Source organism: Orussus abietinus, unplaced genomic scaffold (assembly GCF_000612105.2).
Source record: "Orussus abietinus isolate OABI.00-Male unplaced genomic scaffold, Oabi_2.0 scaffold56, whole genome shotgun sequence".
Taxonomy (NCBI): Eukaryota; Metazoa; Arthropoda; class Insecta; order Hymenoptera; family Orussidae; genus Orussus; species Orussus abietinus.
In genome coordinates this window covers 263180-283873 of record NW_019394240.1, presented here as the reverse complement: position 1 = coordinate 283873, position 20694 = coordinate 263180, and the positions used below count along the sequence as shown (strand labels likewise).

Genomic DNA, 20694 nt, shown 5'->3' with positions numbered 1-20694 from the left:
TAGATCGTTTCCTTAATCCTCGTAATCGTTCTAATTTTTCCATCCCCCTGATTTCCGCGATTTCCCGAGCTTCCGCGTTTATGGATACCCAGTGTCCCCCTCGAGTGCGCAGGCGGTCTGCGCAGCGTAGTGGGGGAAGCTCAGTGCGCGCGTCGGCTCGGGGTTGGGTCGGGGCGTCGGGCGGTGAGGGCGGCAGTGCGGGTTCTGGGGGCGGCGAGGGCGGGTGCCTCCGCAGCAAGTTCGCGTGCCTCCCTTGGCGACAGCGGCGACGAGGTACCCGAGGACGCAGGAGCCGAGGTCGCGGCGCAACCCGGTCTCCAGCCGCTCTCGGGCCGCTCTCCACGCTCCTCAGTGAACCAGCCTGCCGGCGCCGAGGCAGGAACGAGGCCCGTCCCGAGGACCGAGAAGGTAAATCGATAGCCCTCGCCGAAGGGACGAGAATTCATCCCGGCGAGTCTTGCTTAGCTTTTGGCCCCGGCTGGAATACTGGCTATTCGATAAGGGGAACGTTTCCGGGACCCTCGGGTGGCGCGGCAGAGTGTGTACGTCACGTGAACCCTCCCTCGAAACGTATTATATCCGCTTGATTAAAATCCAGGTATAGATATTTTTTTCTTCAATTTGCGGATAGTACAAATCATGGGAGGGGCAGGGAGTCACGTCACGTGAATGCTCGCTGGAAACGTAGTATTCGGTGCGCTATGTAAAAGCTAGTATGATACTTTGTATATATAATATTTATATTAGAATATTTTATACCGAAATATAATCTAATGTAATATAAATGAAAACGGGAGACGATTCAGTCATTGGTTCAGGAGTAGATATAGTAACTTGCTAGACGGACTTCTTTATCGCACCGAGGTAAATGTCCTCCTTCAATTATGAAGATCGTCAGAAGATTACGTGTAATACGTGCCGAAGAAATTTCATGAAAAAAATTCGTTTGCGTGAAATTGACTGAAACTATAATCTCTATTAAGTAATCTTCGCCAGACCGGAGCTAAGTACAGACGAGACACAATCAATTCGGTCATTGGTACAGAGATAGATATAGTAATGTGTCGGGCAAACAGCTTCTTTATCACCCCGAGGTAAATGTTCTTATACTGTTAAAAACTTCTGTTCGAAAAATAATATACGTGTAGCCCAAAAGTAGTGTACATGTTTTTCTGGACAGATTATCTCGAAATTTCAGAACAGCAATAATCCTGTAAAGCCATTTTTCGAGCACGTCGAAGGTAAATAATAACTGGAGACGAATAATTCAGACATCGGTACAAAAGTAGACGTAGTAGTGCTCCAGACGAAGAGCTTCTTTAGCACACCGAGGTAAATGTCCCTACCCAATTAGGAGGAACAAGACGAAGTACACGTTTCGTTGAAGAATGAGCCTTTTCCGTGACTTTGCTTCAGAAATACGAGCTTTATTGCGAGGTGGTTAAGACAGGTCTCGAAGCGACGATTTTTAGACTCTTAGTGTCTGAGATCGATAAAGGATATATCGGAGGTTCTAATTATGTCTTTTAATATTTCTTCTCGATCCTGAAGCTACTCTATTTTTCTTTTCTTTTTAATTCGGCGGCTTATGCATACTTGACCGAAAGATTAATCAGTCTCTTGGGTTTATTGGTCAACGACGTTCCTCTTCTTGCATCGAGTCGTTCCCTTTCCTTCGTGTCAAGCAGTGATTGGTTCGTGATGACAAACCTTTTGAACCTCTTTTTTTTCTTTTTTTTTTGTCAAAGGGAAAGGATCAATCAGTTGAGTCTCTTCGCACGATGACATTACCAATAAAGCTCTTTATTAATATTAATTCCTTTAGTGCACACCCTTTTTGCAATGCATTTTTCGGGGTCAATAACAATCATTTTGATCTCTTCGAGCGATGACCTCGTCGCAATAAAGCTCGTTGCTCTGCACTATTTTTACATAACCTTCATCGATCCAATGCCTCGATAAAGCAGAGATAAACGATTTGAATTTTTTCCAAGTTTTTAGGATTGCGGGTACAGCTTTATGTTTGGCATCCGCAATCCAGGCGTAATTTGGAAAATGATTGACCGGCTATTGAGAAATTATTGTAATTCTGAAATTAATGTTTCGCGCTAGCGATCTGAACTTCACGCTGTCCGTTTTGGTAATGAGGAAAATGAACAATTGGTGAGACAATCTCATCCTCGGAACGTTGCAGATTATCGATGCAACATCTAAACTTACTAATTAATTACCGGTCCCTGTGTACGAAGAGCGAATATTTATGATTGGATACGCGGTATAGCGTAGCGAGGTAAATTTACATAATTCAGTCGCTCCGGATGAAAATTCAAATCCAATCATGAATTTATATTGCGATTCAAGTGACCTTTTCCGTATTAAACCTTCAAAGTTTTTCCATCTATTGTTCTGCATCTTTTCGTTATATATTTTTTTTTATCGTCCGAAGAGTGGTACAGAGCAATACAAGAGAAATTCACGAGTGCTCCGGCATTCTTTCGATAACGTATCAGTGCGATTCGTTGAAACATCGAGGACGCAGGCATATTGTTACTTGATAGACATTAAATTATATTAATTGAGGGAAAAATATAAGGCACGCAATGAAAAATCTATTTCATTCCATATCAAGTGGGAATTCAAGTAATCAAATCATGTTTTGGAATTGTCACCTTTTTGGTATTGGTCACACTCACTTTTTTTTTTGTTATGTGCCATTCGTTATTTCGGTTGTTAAATGGAAGGATAGGTGTCGTTGCGATAGAGGGGGGATTCGTGATAGCGTATCAGTAAGAATGTTGAGACAACGAAGCCGTAGATGGACTATTATCTGTTAAGTGTGAGGTGTCTTACGCACGGCTCAGACTGACCCACATAGTAAGCTAGGTTAAAGGGTGCGTCGCGACGTCCTACCATTACGATTTGCGACGCACCACGAGGGGTGTCTATCGCTCCTTTAATTCCTATTTTCATAGCCCCACCCAGTAAAAATAAACCCCGGCACGCTTTAATGCGCTCTAACACGCCTACCAACTATTAACCCTTCCGATACCACTCTCATATCACCTTACAATACGAAAATAATTGGCGCACTTAGCTCACTTGAAGCAGTACTTAGGATTTACAAGGAAAATCGAGGCATTGGTCAGGCATGCTTTTAGCGAACACCCTGTACACCATGATGTTACTCAATTACAAGGGTACATATTTGATGCTGTACACCATGGACGTGGATCAATATTTCCCTCCAAGTTCTATTTTGGAGCAAACCCATACAAGCATTCGTGATCGAATATAGGAATTAACTGCGATTTAGGGAAAACGTGTAGTACCACTTCGCCTTGAAATTGCAAATGATTTGGCCAACTGTTCGTAAAACTGTTCTACGTGTTTAATGAAAGGGATTTATGTAACGTAAATACCTATTGAATTCGAGATACGACAAAGAGGAAGAGGGATGGGTGAAGATGTTTCCAATAATTCTTGCGTACAACGGAGCATTATGTAAAGGGGATTGGTTCTGTCATTCGGAATGGTTTTAACATTGGCTTTGACCGCGGGAGTGATTTTCTGGGTCCTTTGTAAAACCGTGGATTCACATTGTATATACATTTTCTGAATGTACCTTAATCGCGTGCTGCATTTTTCGTTATAATTCCTGGAAAAGTAGTCGCTTTACGGAAATATTCTAGCCTTATATGTACAGCTGATGGAGACGGAGTATCTGTAGATCGTGCAGCTATAGGGGAGGGGGAAGAAAATAAAAAGCAGTTAAAAGAGATGCGGCGTTTCAAAGGCTACAGAAGTTCCAATATGTCCCCCGAGCAATGGCGCATTATGTAAAGGGAAATTGGTCTTGTCATTGGGAATAGTCTCAATTTTCTCCGAAGGAAAGCCGATGGATTGAGAGGCATTCTGTATCCTTTGGAAATATCGATTGCATCTTATTTGCCTATTAAATTTTATGAGCTTGCATAAGCGTATTGCGAAAGCGTGGTACGAACATAGATTCAACCGAAGAATGGGATTTATCATTTCGTTACTTAATCCATGGTTTACGTTTGACAGATTGTGGTTCCATATTTCGCGATTAATGCGCTTCACTTAAAAAAAAAAATTATTCGCCCTACATTTTTTATCTCAAAGATGGATTTATATCGGGGAAAATTAAGATGGGAGATTTAATTCGTGAGTGACAAATGGGTAAATTGAAATGAAGTTGGGGGGTTCGATGAATTTGCTTTTACCGTTGCTTGTACATTGTTATGTAGACTGCACTAGCCTTCTATAAGCCTGACAAAAAATAGAGAACAACACAATAGAGGAAAAATGCATTTATGTTGTCCAATGTAAACGGCCGGCTGACCACACGTCGAGTAACTCTACTGCGAAACCGGAGCTGCGTATTCTGCCTTTAGTACGTTTAATTTTTTTTCTTAACCGTTTAAATTGAACAATTGCGCTTTCCTTTATTACCGGAAACAACTAGGAACCTTATCTGCGAGAATAAAATTTTTCCGTGCAGTAGCAAATTTTTTTACTCCGCGCACTTTGATGATTTTTATCAAGCGTACGACGTTGCTTGGATTAAATCCTCAGTAGGGATATGATATTTTCTCGTTATCGAGTTTCAGGAAATTTCTACAGATTCTGCTCTCTTTTTGTTCCAGCATGGAGTGCCCCGAAGCGATAGAACGGGGCCGGAGGTTTCGTCTCCTGAACGACGAAGAACTCCCCCAACTTTTGGACTTCCTCACGGGGTACTTACCGGAGTCCTTGAAGGTATGCTCGCTCTTATCGTCGATTTAATTGCCACGGAAAGAAAACAGGAGTACGAAGTCCTGGAAAACTCGGAACGGGAAGGTATCCCTGCTCGAGGTGGCCTTCTTTACGAAGAGGTCCGCGAAGTGCCATTTTAAATAGGTACGATGTCTAATTTGCGAAACTCCCCTGAAAAGCGGCCCACGCGAAGGTACATCTGGGCTTCATTCGCTTTGAATGCACCACGTTGCAGTAAAATTATACATGTCTACGTCTTGATAGTAAATCACTCCACATTTACCGTAAATTCCTAAATAAATTGCACATTTGTATAACATCGCGTCCTATAACACGTATGATAAATTTCATTTTAAAACGTTAGAAAATTATGCCACGTCCGAATAGAAATTCCGGCAAAAATGTTACAAAATTGTTATACTTTTTTTTATACAGTGCAGGGTATGATAGGCATACATGCCAACGTTCTCGAAGTCCGAGGACTCAAGGCCGATTGAAAATCCACCGCAGCTCCCCGAAGTGAGCCAAAATCCCCTCGATCGGGAGTTCCCGTTTCTCCCTCATTTCCTGCAATTCCGCAATTCCTTTTCCGCAGCGTTCCTTTACGCGATATCGAGCCCGAGTCCGCGGATCGCCAGGCCGGATCTGGTTCCTCACGTTCAGGAAGGGCTGGGTCAAGGTCACGGTCAGGGCCGAACAAGTTGAAGGTCGTGGCGCGTGCGTAACCCGTGACCGTCGCAATGCCGCGGAGGTTGCGCGGGTCAGGGTCGCGGCCTTGAAGAGGTTCGGTCCACCGCGGCGAGGAGACCCTCGCAGGGGCCGCACCTCCGTTGGCCCAGGTCATGGTTTACCTGGCGGCCGAGAGCACGTGGTCGCGTGTGACTCCTGGATGTGGGTCGCCGCAATGCCGTCTCTTCCGGAATCGGTGCATGCTCCTGCGGACGCGTGTCGAATCTCGAGGCCGACCTCGGCCCCGGGGGGTGAGGCCTTCAGCTTCGGTCCTGTTCCTTCGGAGGAGCCTGATTATTCCCTTGTCACCGGGAAGGACGAAACAGGACTCCGTGTTTGCTTGGTCCACAGGACTGGGAACGGGAAAGGGAGGCAGGAGTCAAATGGGACTCAGGATTTCTTGATTTCGCATGGATCTTGGGAAGTGTGCCATTTCTTTTATACAATCAAGAGGAAGATCTTTACATAATTAAGAAGGGGTGGAGAGTATTTTTATAGGACGAGCTAACGCGATAGGGAAATAAATATGATAGGGTGATTTCATTCTGAAACGTCTTCCTGGTGTTCCGAGGAACAGTTCATGTCCTCAGGAATCCCGACTTCGGTCCGACCGATGAAATTGCCGAACCAGTTGATTCCATATTTCACGTTTGCTCGATAGAACCACTGCGCGGAAAAACATATTAAACTTTTTAATTTAGTCCCTGACCTTTGCGAGGCTCGCCCCGAGCTCATGCCTTATCAGGAACGGTCTCATGTTTGTTCTGACAACATGTCGATGTCGAGTGGAAGCGCATTAGGGATTATTCGGATCTTTAGATCCCAGTCGGTATTATGGACGGTCCTCTGCGTTTCACCTGCGGATCAGGAACATTAACCCTTTAATTACGAAACGCCACTTTAGTGGCTTCCGCATGACCGACGTTTTTTTAAGTAGTGACATTAAGTGGCTTCCACCTGACCGACGATTGTTTACGAAGCGTTGTTACAGTGTCCCCCTTCGTTCCCATGTATTTTGACGTTTTGATATACATATACAGAAAGACCCTTTGATAACACCTTAAGGCCTACAATCAGAGGTTCCAACAATAAGTAGGATGAAAATTTCGACTCGGGATCCCTACACGTCTTGGTGTCTTCACGTTTACTGCATGTTCCACATCCTTATCAATGTTGTCGGTAACGAGGAATAAACACAGAGTATTCATATTTTTTCGTGCGAATTTTAATTACGCCTTTCAGTCTTCCACAGGGTAAATTAATTCGAAGTTCCAAAGACTTCATTAAATTTAAAGGTCACTAAGGTTCCTCTGTAACTACACCCTGACCTTCATAAGGCTCGTTCTTTGTTCTCCGTAAACAGGGCCTATAATTGAATGGTGCCATTATGTTCCGTGTTTCTTCTAACCACACGTCGGCGGTCTATGAAATACATTAACAAAACCTATTAAGGCCACCTTTTCATGAAGATTCTCATTTGAAAAGAAGCTTTCCACGTGGATCGGGTAAATTGTGACGAAATTAAAGAGAAAAAAAACTGCGTCAAATATCAAGGTCGATCCGCAGGAATTCCGTCTTGCGGAGACCCTGACCTTCGCAAGGCGCGTCCTTTGGTCGCAGGTCGTGAATTGATTGAATTGCATCCAAGTTTCGGTGATTTGCAATCCCCTAGTTTCGTGCTAGTCGAAAAGTGATTAGCTGAAATTAACGAGCTAGAGGATGTCGCCAAATGGAATGCAGTTATCGTGTGTCTTTCAGTGCAGTCCCTGCCAGACACTGCGAGAGGGGGATGCAGCCGAATCATTTGATTACTAATTAAATCCGTGACTGCGCAAAGGAACTGCAACTAGACTCGAAACAATTGCGAATAAAGGGATTTTATTAATCACGTAGATATTTCGAGTTGCGTTGAATTTCGACTTTGATTGATAGCGGACCTTTAAAAAGGAGCCCTCAAGCTCGTCCAAAGTTCTAAACTGCAAGCCCCGGGCATAATTTCGAAAGTGTACTTACAAAGGCTTCCCTAACCTAACTTCCTGTGACGTTTAGGTGGAATATACGGTGTACATCCAGCCCGAAAGTCCTTTGGGCTTAGAACTGGCGATCGATATGCATTGTCCTGAGATTTCCAATCAAGTGACTATAAAAAGAGAATGGACACAAAAAGTTCCACGAGGAGACGAAATATTTTGTATATTCTACATATTTTACATCTCCGAAAAATGGGCCAGATTCTATATATTATGTGTCTTCGAGAAATTCCCCCAAAAATAGTCTAATGCAGAAAGAAAGTAAAGTTAGTTGTACTTATACTAGAGTATTCCAGCAAGTGCTCGAGGTTATGAACTAGTTAATCTATTTTGCAGTGAACTAAAAGAGATAACGCGAACGAGCGAAAATTGCACTGCTAAATGTTAAATTACCGGGTCGCGAATTGACGGTAAGTAGAAAAAGGGAATGCATCGCCTCTAATTACCCGGTATTAACTCCCGATTGAGATTATTTCCTGACGTTAACGATCCCTGCAGTGGGACTGCAAAGCGTTCCAAGGATTTCAGCCATACCTCGGATTGGCCCTGAACTTTATGCCAACATTCTATCCCATTGGTTACGATTTACCCTTAAAAGCTGCAAAAGCTCCTTCCTCGTGACCGAAGACCATTCGAACTTCTGGATAAATTCCTAATGTATATTTACTTGAATCAGCGCGGAGTGCGCAGCTCGGAAGGGGTTTCAATTAAATATAGGGGTATTAAATAAATCCAGGAAGTTAATATCCAGGTGAGTGCTCAGGTAGTTGGTAATTAAGGATTTCTCTCGGAACAGATATCTGGCTCGGGGTTGGAACTTTCCCCTGACGGTAATAAGCTACGTTAACGAGACTTAGGATGTCCTAAGGACCTCCGGGAGTGTCTCACGACCGTCCGGAAGTTTGCCCCAGCTTGCGAGATTATCGCTCACGTGCTTTCGAGGATTACCAATTGCTGGCTCTCGGATTTCCACGTCGAGATTTCTTTTTTCCTGGGGATTTTCACGGGGCCAGATCCTTGGGACACACGCTAAGTAGATCGATTTACACGCGCACGCCCCGAGAAAAAGGAAAGGTTTTACGTGCGTCAGGACCCTCGACCTTGACCATCGATCGTCTCCTCGTTTGCCGACATGAAACGGTTTATTCCCGTGTAAACCCGAGCCGACATTGCACCGCACCGGGCGTATAACGAATTTAGCCCCATTTCGCCGTATCTCGCCGCGATATCGAGAAAATTGTGGAAATCGTTTTGACGCAGGGAGATTCGATCTTTACTCGAGGGGCTTGGCTTCCCGTGACGATGCCCAGGTTCATTTGATATACGTGTGCGATAAATGTGTGGGAAATCATTAATAAAATATTTACATAAACAGTAAATAATCCTAATAGTAGATTCCGCATGGATGTGGTCTCGGATTATTTCTTACAGGATACTTTGCGACGCATTAATTTTTTTCCTGTCAGAAAACTCGAGAAAATCCTGCAAAAAGTCTTGACACGTTTCCAATACATTTGACTTCGATTTCCGGTCGATGCGACACTAATTGCCGACTCTTGGCTTGCAGTTTCATCAGACTTTGCTGACCTACATGCGAGAAAGGGTGTGGGAGTTTCACTTTTACGTGGCTGACGGCTGGCCGGAAGTCCCGATCTGCCTCCACTTTCCTGGCATGACTTTGTCGGTAAGTGCGGAATAAAGTCTTGCCCTTCTTGCCCCAAAAAAAAAAAGGAAAGGAGCGCTCTTCTCGCCCTTCTGCATATAAGTTACGACGCCTCCAATATTTCGTGATCGTCGCTTCAGCAAAATCCTGTAGACTGTGAATTCCCCTCATCAGCTTAGATTTTTTATTAGATCGTTAACGAGCGAAGTGAAAATGTTGAATTGAAAATTCTCGATACGGTACCCTCGATGTATTTAACGTACACGTTTCTTTATTTCCCAAGCGAATTTAGTTAATTGAAATTAAAATGTGTAATATTCGGAATTTGTTCTAGTATTTGCAGAGATTGCGCGGTAACGTAAATCGTCCTTAAAAAAAGGGGTGATTTCAATAGAAGTTTCTACCCTTAAATTCCATAAAATCATTGTCTATCTGGGTATAGGCCACACCATTTCCCTCCCCGTTAGCCATCGAAATCTGGCAGGTTCGCCAGGATGGCAAACCAAATCCCCCTATCAGACTCCACCGATGACGAGGATGTCGGTCTTGTTGACGTTCCAGCCGCACGGTCTTCTCTACGAGAGCGTGGGTGTCTTCTGTCCAAGCGACAGACGGGAGCTGGTGAGTCTCCTGCGGGAGGAGGATGTCCTGCTGGACTGGTCGAGACCCCTCTACATCAACTTCACCCACCACCAGATCGTCGACGAGCTGGCCCTGCTCTACGAGGACGTGGGCACGATGGACGGGGTCTTGGGCGACGTCTGGGCCTGCGAGGAGCCGGAAAAGACCACCCAGATAGAGGACGATCCTGCCGACGAGAACGAGGTCCAGGTCCTTCCTTTAAGGTGAAACGAAACCTTCGATTTAATCGACCCGAAGGAGACACTTTTCCCAAGGGCATCCCAAACCCGATAAGTTGCGAAGCCGAAGCTTTCAATCTGGGAATGGAAGCTCCGTCTTCACGTAATGCAAACGAATGGCTGAAGTATTACTTCGGTCGTGGGTCCCGGGAACATGTTCCTTTTTACCGGCGTCGATCAAATGTCTCAACGGACTTCACTTCCCCTTAAGGGCCGAGCATGCCGAGGGCATCCACGAGCTCTACCCGGCGAACGACGTCGAGTGCCACGAGGTGTTTCGTCGTCTGATCGACACCCTGCCTGCGGCAGGGGTTTTTGCCAAGGGAACCTTGGCCGCGTGGATGGTCCAGTCCTACTACGGGGCCATGTTCTCCATGCAGACCAAGCCGGAGTATAGAAGGAAAGGATACGGAACCAAGTTGGCCAGGTGAGGCCTGCTCTCGTTTCTTTAGTAACCCAATAAACAGAAAGTGGTGGAGTACACGTTGAAAAGTGGGGTAAAACCGTTGACAGTAATCGTATAGTGTGTTACAAAAAAAAATATATATATGTGTATACAATGACCTTTTCATAATATCTTAAGTACTTGATGGGACGAAATAAATGCAGCGATGCAATCGCTGCACGTTTGCTGTATGAGTCTTCGGGGTACCGCTTGCTTTAGTACTTCGGCTGTTTATTACATGTCGGTGTTACTCGATTCCGTATTTGGGAAATGCTCGAAGGTATCGATCTCCTTGCAGGTACCTGACGAAGGAGGTGGCTGACCGGGGGTATAACCCCTTCGTGGTGATCCGGCCGGAGAACGAGGCGAGCCAGCGCCTCTACTCGAAACTAGGCTTTAAGAAACTCTACCAGACGGTAAGGGCGGTCTTCACGCCTCACTCGTGGCAGGAACCCGAGGAGGAGGCCAGCTCGATACTTCGCGACAACCTGGAGAACGCGGTTCGCCAGCTGAAGGTGGAGCAGCGGGTGCTGGAGAACCTGCAGGTAGGGATCAGAAAACGCGGTAGAGCTTCGCTTGCTTTCCTGTACGTACGTCGAAGCATCGATACTTTGGTCGCATCGATTCGCCCTGCTTGCAGGCCGAGGAGGAGGCCACGGTGATCGCCGACCCCGAGGACAGGGACCCGGAGGGCGAGGAGACGATACGAGACTCCACGGACTCGCCCGACGACGAGGAGGAGATCCCGAGGGAGGAGAGGCAGTTCGAGGAGAGCCTGGAGCCCATCGAGGAGCAGCCCGAGGACAGGATAAGCAACGACTCCGTCGACGAGGAGTCGACAACGGGCCGGCAAGAACGGCAGAGTCCCGGCGACCTGGCGAACGGCCATCCCGACTAGATTTCGATCCTGGTCGCGTTCCAGCCTCTTCTGGGACGCGTCCTCGAGGTCGCACGCCGGACCTCGAGGTCGCGGACCGTCCTTTAGGTCTGTCGAAGGTGTTTACGATGACATTCTTTGCTTGCTTGCCAGGCTGCGTCTTCGTCGAGAGGGAGCTTCGCTCGGGATGAGTCTCTTCGAGGGGGGTAATTTGTTCAGAAACTGGCACGACACCCTGGGACTGTGGCTCTTAACCCCTTCGAACCCTGAGAACAAAGCTCTGGTTAATAGATGCGTCTGTACGCGGAGAAGGGATTTTTTTTGCATGCTAAAATATACGGAACACCAGAGATATAGGTTAAGGACCACTGTTCTGGAACGACAAGGGTGTCAGGCTTTGATGACAGAAGGATTTGAAAGAATTTTGAGATGCTTGGGATACTTCAATTATTCCATTTATTTTCCTATCGCAGTAAAGTGGGAATCTAATCTGAGTTTGATAAAATCATTTAAATTGAGGAGCATTATTAAACGCCGATTAATGGATATAGGATATTTTTAGGATCTATGCTTTTAACATTTTTCTGTGATGAAGTAGATGGTAATACTATGTACATTGTATAGAAATTCCAAAAACATGCTTGGTTTGCAAAGTAGACAAATTCTGTGTCGAGGCCCCTGAAAGTATACTTTCGGTTGATCAGCTGTGTAAGAAGGAAAACTGCCTAGCAGGAAAATGTCACCGGTGATACGCTACTAATTTCTTTATCATAAACAATAAGATAACGAAATCGCTTGAAACAATACATAATATTACAGGGTAATTTATCACAGAAAAATATTAACAATTAGAAAGAAATTTCCTTGAGTTCCTAACTTTTATAATTTACGATACAGAAATTTGGAGCATTCTAATAACTGTGCTCTGGGAACGATAAAATGATTTTTTCAAGTTTGCAATACTTTGAATATACAGCATCTCAAAGTTCGATCGAAATCCGTACAATGTCAAGTGACTCGATCATTTGACTTGTAAAGTCAATGTCAACCATGAGGGGTCTGCAGTCAGAAGGGCGTAACTCGAATTTTTACGCACAATGCCATAGTTGCATTTAGGTGCAGATTGCATTACATACACTCCTGTTTGATAGTTTTTAAATATTTTTAAGACAAAATCCCTATTCGATTGTCAATGTTCTTTTTAATTATCTAACGACGTATTTATTAACTGTAATTATCCTTGAGCTTCGATAAGGTCGCTACGAAGTCAGCGTATTCAACGGTTAAGCCAATGTTAGTAGTGCGATAATTAACAATTTTGCACACACGGTTACAAACTCTTCTAGCTTCAGGCCCAAGTTGAACGGTTACGTTTTCCTGTATTTAAAATATTTATTATACATATGTGAACAATTACCGCCGATTCTGTGATATCATTTTGTTAGGTTGTTAGGAAGTTTACGTCGTGTCGGTAAAAGTTTGTTGTTAAATGTCGGTCAGAATTTGCGGTTAGGACGAAGCGACCTCTCGGTGCAGAGATTGTTCCGATTGGCGGGAAAAATCGCCAAGCCAAGGGAAAAAATTGGCGATCTGGCTTAACATGGATATTTGGAATTACAAATATAATGTCAAACAATTAAATCCTCCATAAGTGCGAAAAGTGCGAAGGTAATCCGCCGTTAAATTCACCTTCACAGTTAATAATTATTACGAATACTCGTTACATTAAGGGAGCTCGTACCTACTGACGGTATTAAAACCACTCATCTTTTAAACATATACAGGAAAGGAATGAAACACATTTAAATGCAGTTTAAGCGTGCCGTTAACCGCGCTCTAATGTACATATAGATTCAATTATTTATGTTTACATGGAAAAACTGGCAAAGAAAGTGTTATTAGGTAACTAAAATGTCGAGTAATTTAGCATCTACATCGCGTGTACTAAATATGAACTTTACGGGACCAAAATTTTTTGAGATATTTCCCGACAGAGCATGAAAAGTGACATTGTTTGGAAACTGGCTTAAAAGTTTCAGAAGAGGTTAATTTTTCTGCATTATGAAAATATGTACCTAAAGAATGGTTAATAACACGCTTCCGCTATGTTTGCATGTCACGTTTCAATTCTTCCCGTACTTGTCTGAAAAATAGGTGTGTATTGTTTATTTGGATAATAAGTACGGGCCCCCTTAAGGCCACTTTTCAATGGCCGGAGCTTGACACTGTCAATGTGCAATCGTACAATAATTTACATCTAGATCATTTAAACGAGCCCTAATAAGCGACTTGTCGTTTCTAGTAATTCCATATAATCGTGTTACTCCACGTCGAGTTGCAAATTCGAAAATCCTCGGTAAACATTGGCAGGGCGTTTGTCCGATTCTCCCGGCCCTAAGCAGGCCGCGGGGCTAGGATGTTAAGTAAAAGAAAATGGGTAAAGGTAAAAAGAAGAAAAAAATGAAAAGAAAAGGACAAAAAGAATATTTTAACAAATTCCCAATAGTTTAAGGGGATGCGGTCGCAAGTTCGCGCGCGGCTCGATTGCGTACGGGGAGCGCGAGCTTTTCTTTTCACTTAAGCTCTCCGTAATGTTCCTCATATCATATTTGTTGAAGATGTTAGGTGATATAGCTCAGGACCAAAGAAGGACGCGAGTCCTTCGGCGACGAGACTTTCCACGTTTTTTCGGACCCAAAGATCTGGACAGACCGACCTCATTGGTCCCATCAGGCCCGAATCTTTCTCGAGAACGTGAATTGTTTAATAAGGAGGAAAAGATTTTTCAAAACTACCTGACATTTCCCCTTACTTAAGGGGATGTTAATGTGGCGTCCGAAGAGTCAATCGTTCATGATACTTTTCTCCCGAGCTGGGTATGCTGAATCTTGTCAAACTCTACAACGCAAATATGGAGGCTATGAGGATGGTGTACTGACCCTCATTAAATTACATTTTTTACTGGCGAATTAAAAAAGTATCCGTGAAGAAATCTTTAAAAAATTGATACCTCATCGGCATCTCTCTTGTACCCTCCATGTTTATATTGGAAAGCTTGAATTTCTAGAGAAATTGGAAAATTGGAGTCATGTCGAAATTGTAATTGTAACACTGGGTCCTCGTCGTACTCGAAGAATTCCGTTAGAGACAGAATTGCGGAATTTCGTGGAGACGTTTCGTCGAGGCCTGCTCGCAGGTTGTTTGCGCTAAACAATTGTCGACAATTGATTGTACAGGCGCAGGCGCTCGACTCGGTATACGCGTACCGAGTGTACCGAGAGTAGCACGTAGATGATGAAGCAATCTGTGATCATTGTTCATTTTCTCTCCGAGATATTTGCAATCGTTGCTGGGCAAGCTGCGAGACGTCTTAGAACAGTGTAATAATTAATAATTAATTTACGGGTAAATACGTACTTCGCCAATCCCGGTGAAATTGTCAATTGAAGTAGCAGTATTCTAGTCATTTCTCTTTACGTTTAAGTTAGGACTAATTAATTAATTTAAGCGATGCCCAGCACCGATTACGAAACTTTAAAGACACGAGAGGGAGAGAGAAATTGACGAAGCCTCGCGCGAACCTGAGACGTACATAAACACAAACACTAAGTGGTTGTTAAAAAATTCAGGATTTATATTAATTTCATTTTTCGCGGGGACAAAATAATGATAAAGACAATTGGCAGGTATAAAATGAATTCTGACATTTTTGGCAACTGGTTCACACACAAAGCCATGATAAAATTTGTGGAATCGGCGTACACACACACACCCACACACTCACACGAATTACCTACTACACGTACGCACGCATATACTCCGATTTCCTCACCACTCTCCAATGTCCAAGAGTATCGCTGTGTTGGTGCTTCTTTGCGGCAAAACTCAAAAGAAATATATATGCAATTTTATGATACTAATAGTTGCCATTGCAAAAAAGTCGAAAAGAGGCTATTTGTCAGCGAGCGACCAAAAAAGGGGCTGAAGGCGGTTCGAAAGGAAACGGACGAAGCTTGCGATTCTTCTCAGTTATTTAATAAATATATTAATTTTCCCGAAAAGCCTTTTCGTCAAATCGCGAATATATCTGAATCCTGGAAAGAAGAACCGGACGATTAGAATTCTTCGGTAATGTCGCTTTTATTAATTCTCAATCCTAAAGTAGCTGAGAAGAATCTTGAACTCCGTCCCCTCGATTTTCCTCTGCTAATCGGAGATTAAATCAACGTTTAAATGTATTTTTCAATTTTCCTCACTTCCGAGGTAGAAAATCATTCTAGCGTTAACGAGATTACTGACGTCGGAGCTTTCAATATGAATGGTACGCGTTATCACCGTTTACGATCGAACTTGAAATTCCCATAATGTGTAGTCAATTGTAACGATACGTAATTATTTAAGGGGTTTTTCCTTTTTCTCTCGGTTAGGAAATATTTTATTCAAACGGCAGCTAAGCGGGTCGAAAATTCCGTCCATTTCCTTCCAAACCGATTTCTTCGCCTATCGGGAAATGCGTCGGCCGTTATCAGAGGCTCACGTACACGAAGTGATTATGGAAGAAATGTTGGAAAGCACGCCTCTCCGTTCCAGTAATATTATTAAATATCGCCTCGGCTTTCAGCGAATGATTAATATCGTTTTATCACGTCGTGACTTCCCTCGGTCGAACGTTGCTCGCGGTACCGGCACAGCGATGATAACGCGGTATAACGATAACAATAAACGACAACAATAGTGACGAGAAACACTAGCGTTAACGATTAAGATCGGAGAGAAAGCGAGAAAGAGAGAGAGGTGCGTACGATTACCGCCAGATCTAGGGAAAATACTGATTTACATTAAAAAAAAAAGAAAAACGAAGAAACTAACAAACAGCACACCTTTGCAATCTATTCCTCGAAATAATCACTTAATCTATATTTGGATAATAATTAACAAATTGTAACGGCGTTTTACATTATTACATTTTACGCTGAATTCAGAGCACATCTGACAATGACAACGGCAATGTGTATGAAAATTGTTAATAAGTGGTTTATGCAAGTTAATGCAACATTCTGTACATACATAATGTAACTACCGCGGAATTATTGACATTTCGTATTTATGAATTTAATTGCCGAACAAGGGTAAACATTGGTAGATATTGGAAATTATCCTTAAGGATGCTTAAGTCATATCCGGAAGTTTCGTTATCAGTGATATTATTTATAACGTCCTGTAGAATTGTTTAGAATTAATTGTGAAAGCTTTGATCGGTCATAAGGAAATCCGAGCAGAAATGTCCGAATACATTTGACACGCTCGTTTCGAGGAATCGTTTGGGGGGTAATGTTTGCAACAATTAATTAATTTATTGTAAAGAGTGTTTTGCTCAGGTCTGATAACCGCGCAAACGGGAAACCCGACGTCCCAGCCTTGCTGACGGAAAACCTTAGGAGAACCTAGAGACCTTAGATAGGTATACACTACTTGTATAATTTTTTCTACGTTTCATAGCGATAACGACGACCGATAGGTAATCGATAATCGATGTAAAATTGAGGCGACATAGAGCGGCACTGGGACGTTCGATGGCACCCTTCGAGGCTCCCCTCGCGATCGCTGTTTTGTTGAAACAAAAAAAAAAGGAGAAAATAGGAAACGAGAGATGAAATGTTCCTTTCGGATTCGGTTTCGATTGATTTCTTATCACCGTACGTCCGGACGAGGGGAGCCAGCTGTGATACTTTATCCAATCCAATTTAATGTCTCGGCCAGCGAATACGATTTTCTAGTCTAGGCGAGATCGAACGTTGCTTATACGACCACGATTCCTGCGATTAGTCTCTGTCGGGTTTTTTGTTTAGTTGCATCCTGCAGGACATTGTTTAATCGGACGGAACAAAAATTTCAATCGGCAAATTAAGTAGCAAAGGCGCACTCGAGACTTAAAGTCGCAACTATACTCGTTACCATATTGAACTAAGCCAAAGAATGTGAAGGAAAAGTTATTGCAATATTTTTCGCCGGCGTTAATAATTAGAGAACAATTTAAGCGGTTCCGTGCCTAAGAGGCGAACAGGTTGTCCGATCACTCTGGTCGATAAGCGGATCTGCGTTGATTGCGGTCTTCTCCCTTATCGGTGCTTGATACCAAAAAACATCTCCAATGAAAGTTGTTCCTTACCTTATGGAGAGAAATCTTTGTGAATAACAAATTCTTCTATATTGCACCGTTACGCGAGTAATGTGCAATAATGTCATGTAATGTCATAATAACACACGTGGGAATGAGAGGGAATAATCGTCTAGCAGAAAGTTTCGCAATGTTTCGAAATGACGTTTCCGGCAGCTACGAAGTGCCTAAGCGATGCAACTTTAAACAAATGACCTGAAAACAAATAGATTTGCTTGTGCCATCGCGAATGTCGACTCGCGGATTCGCCCTGTGTGGCATCGGCTTCCTCGCTGGTTATCGATCTCAAATAAATCGGCTTCGTTTAACGTTTCGACACTTATCTGTGGATCTAATTACACTCGAATCACCGTAGTTTGGTTGTACGAGCAAGTGCGGTCTCGACATAGTTCAGCTCTGCCACATTATTCTCTCCGGACACGCTATCACGTTGAATTTACGAAAAAGAAGGGGGAAAAGAAAGAAAAAGAAAGAAATCCTATCTTCGGTGACAAATTGTGCGCTTGATTGTAATCCGACATGGAGTTTTACAAGAGGAACAACAGGGATCACGAAAACGGGCGGTAGCCTCAAACTTTTCCACGTAAAGTGGAATTCCGATTTTCCGAAGGCTCCGAAAAAAAAAAGGCCGAAATCGAATTTTCCAAAAAATACTGGCACCCTATAAAGCGAGGTAGATTTAAGAAAAAGTTGAAAGCGTTGCAACAAAATGCTCGTTACTTCGCACTAAATGTCAAGAATTCGATATCAGAGATTCGGAGCGAAGAAATATTTTACCTTCAGATTCAAAACAGATGACGGCATTTTGGCACTGAAGGATGATATCTTTCCGTGCGGAAACGACAAGAGCCGTGATTTTTAAAACAAAAGCTTTTGACCATTGAGCAATTGTGAAGTACATTAAATTAATCGAGCGACGTCTAAGGAATAAATTTCGGAAAATCGCGGTTCCGCTCGACGGCCACTCTTGTCAATTAGGTACATCGCGCAAAGAGAGACGAATTTTGGTATGACCTCCGCGAGGAAAAAGAGAAACCTAGAAAAAAAAAATAAAAGGAAAAGAAAAGACCCGGTAGTAAAAAGAGCGAACCCCACGAGGACGTTGAACCGAGCTCCGGAAGCGACACGAGTATAACCCGAAAGTACAATAAAATGGAAAGTAATAAAAAAAGAGAGAAAAGGAGAAGAGAAGGCGAGTAAAAAGAAACGAAAAAAAAAACAGAAAAAAGCGCCGAGGTTCTACATACACCACCGGTTGAATTAATTCTAGCTCGTAAGTATCGATCGGACAGTTTCGGGACCTCGATTAAAAAACAATTGCATGCCCGAAGTGACGAAGATCAAACAGACAGGAAGGGGGAAAAGATATTGGGGAGAAAAGAGAAACATTGAATTTAGTCCATGTTGGACAGAAATAAAAAAATAAGATCAAGGCAGCCTTTTTGGGGGGAAAGATCAAGACAGTCGGTGCGCAAACCTCGTTGAAAGAAATGAAGGAAAGAAATTAAGAATAAAAGGGAAGGAAAGAGGGCAGGGACTCGAGACATCAACGAACTTATTACGAGGGATTTTAGTCCAGCCTCTAGATATATCGTGCTAGCTGTAGCGCTTCCGAGAAGAAACGAAAATCGAATTGTCATCGGGATTAGGCCTAACCGAAGCACGTCTTACTCCTAATGCACTTCTGTAAATATGTTCTTCCTCTCCTCTTAAGCATTACTGCTCCACCGCGGCAGCATTAGGAAAAACCGGTCGTTTGGCGACACGATCTCATCGCTGAGAGAGAATAAAGAAAAACAAGGTGAGAGAGAGAGAAAAAAAAAGATAAGAGAAAGAATAAATCTATGCCTATGGAAAAGTGGAAGTCGGATAGCCGGAGTCCGTTCTTCGAGCGGAGCGACTCGAAATCTCGAGATCACTTTTCTGGTTAATGTCGAATGATAAATCTTGCACTTTGCTCTGCTCGACGAACGGTCTTCCGGTAATATTGCATTCCCCGAGTGCTTTGATTTTTTAACAGCTTCTGTTAACTCTGTGTAACACCACGTGACATTGAAGTAACGGACGCGTATGTCGATATTTCTCAAGTCCTATTTGCTTCTTGCGAAACATAATGTAAGCGCATTACTGTCGTGCCTCTCCTTTGCAGCCGAGGGATTTATTTCTAAATTGTATATCTGTGAACATTCGGAAAAGTAAATTTATATTCAAGTACTTCAACAAGATCGTTTGAAAAATTATGTCGCAAGAAAATGGACCGTTTCTTTATTTTTTCCAAACTTCGATTAGCAAGATTACTTTTACGCAGGTAGTAATTGGTTGACGTCACCTGCGCCTGCCGGGATCGCGTTTGAAGTGAACATTGTCACCTAGAAAGACAATCTTTTTCCCGCTCCGCGGTTATGCGAAGGACGGTGTGTTTCAAACGAGTACAAGCTGTCATTTAAATGTTTACACTCACCGCGCAATGCGCGACCCATATACGACTGGTAGTCATCCTGCAATCGTAGATTCTAGCTATCGCACAGCTGCAATTGACCAATTGAACGAGTACCGAGGTATTTCGCCATTACATCCGACGACTACATCAGCAATTACCAGCTACGAAGCGTTGACAGTCGAGTGACAGCTGGATACCACGTGCGCAGCGACCACGTGGTCGCAGCTTCGGTCCTCCTCGGCTCCCCTCGACTAACATCGGATCTCTTGTCATATATAGATTCATACGCAAGTACATAAGTAAAAGTACAAGATACAGCGTACTTAAATGAGTCGAAACCCTTCTTTCAGGATTTAGATTTCCAACCGTTCCATCGTGCAATAAAAATTTACATACCACTGTCAATTCTTAAGTCCTTTATTGCATGCCAACTATCTTCCGGTTTCCTTTTCCCACTTCGGTGACAACTTTAAATCCGTATCGCATCAAATTAATTCTCCTAGACTAGTGTTTATTTCAGTAACATTTTGGACCGCTGATACTTAGCTTGTAAAAAGATGTAACCTTATATACGTATAAAATGTAATACTTTCTACACGTTCTATATAAAAAGTATGTAAATTCGCCTTCCTTAAATTAAACCCACGGCATTAATATTATGCCCCTTTCTTGTTAGCGTATAAAATAATCTGTCAT

General features: G+C 43.2%; 1 protein-coding gene across 1 annotated transcript; it reads left to right on the top strand.

Annotated features, from left to right (window-relative positions):
- The first annotated feature begins 310 nt into the window (after positions 1–310).
- On the top strand, positions 311–19388 carry LOC105700272. The gene is made up of 7 exons (XM_012425951.1): positions 311–408; positions 4668–4779; positions 9103–9219; positions 9760–10043; positions 10270–10485; positions 10802–11048; positions 11144–19388. Exons 2-7 carry the CDS (start codon positions 4669–4671, stop codon positions 11399–11401), a joined length of 1233 nt encoding a protein of 410 aa, XP_012281374.1. The 5' UTR covers positions 311–408; position 4668; the 3' UTR covers positions 11402–19388.
- Positions 19389–20694: the final 1306 nt, after the last annotated feature.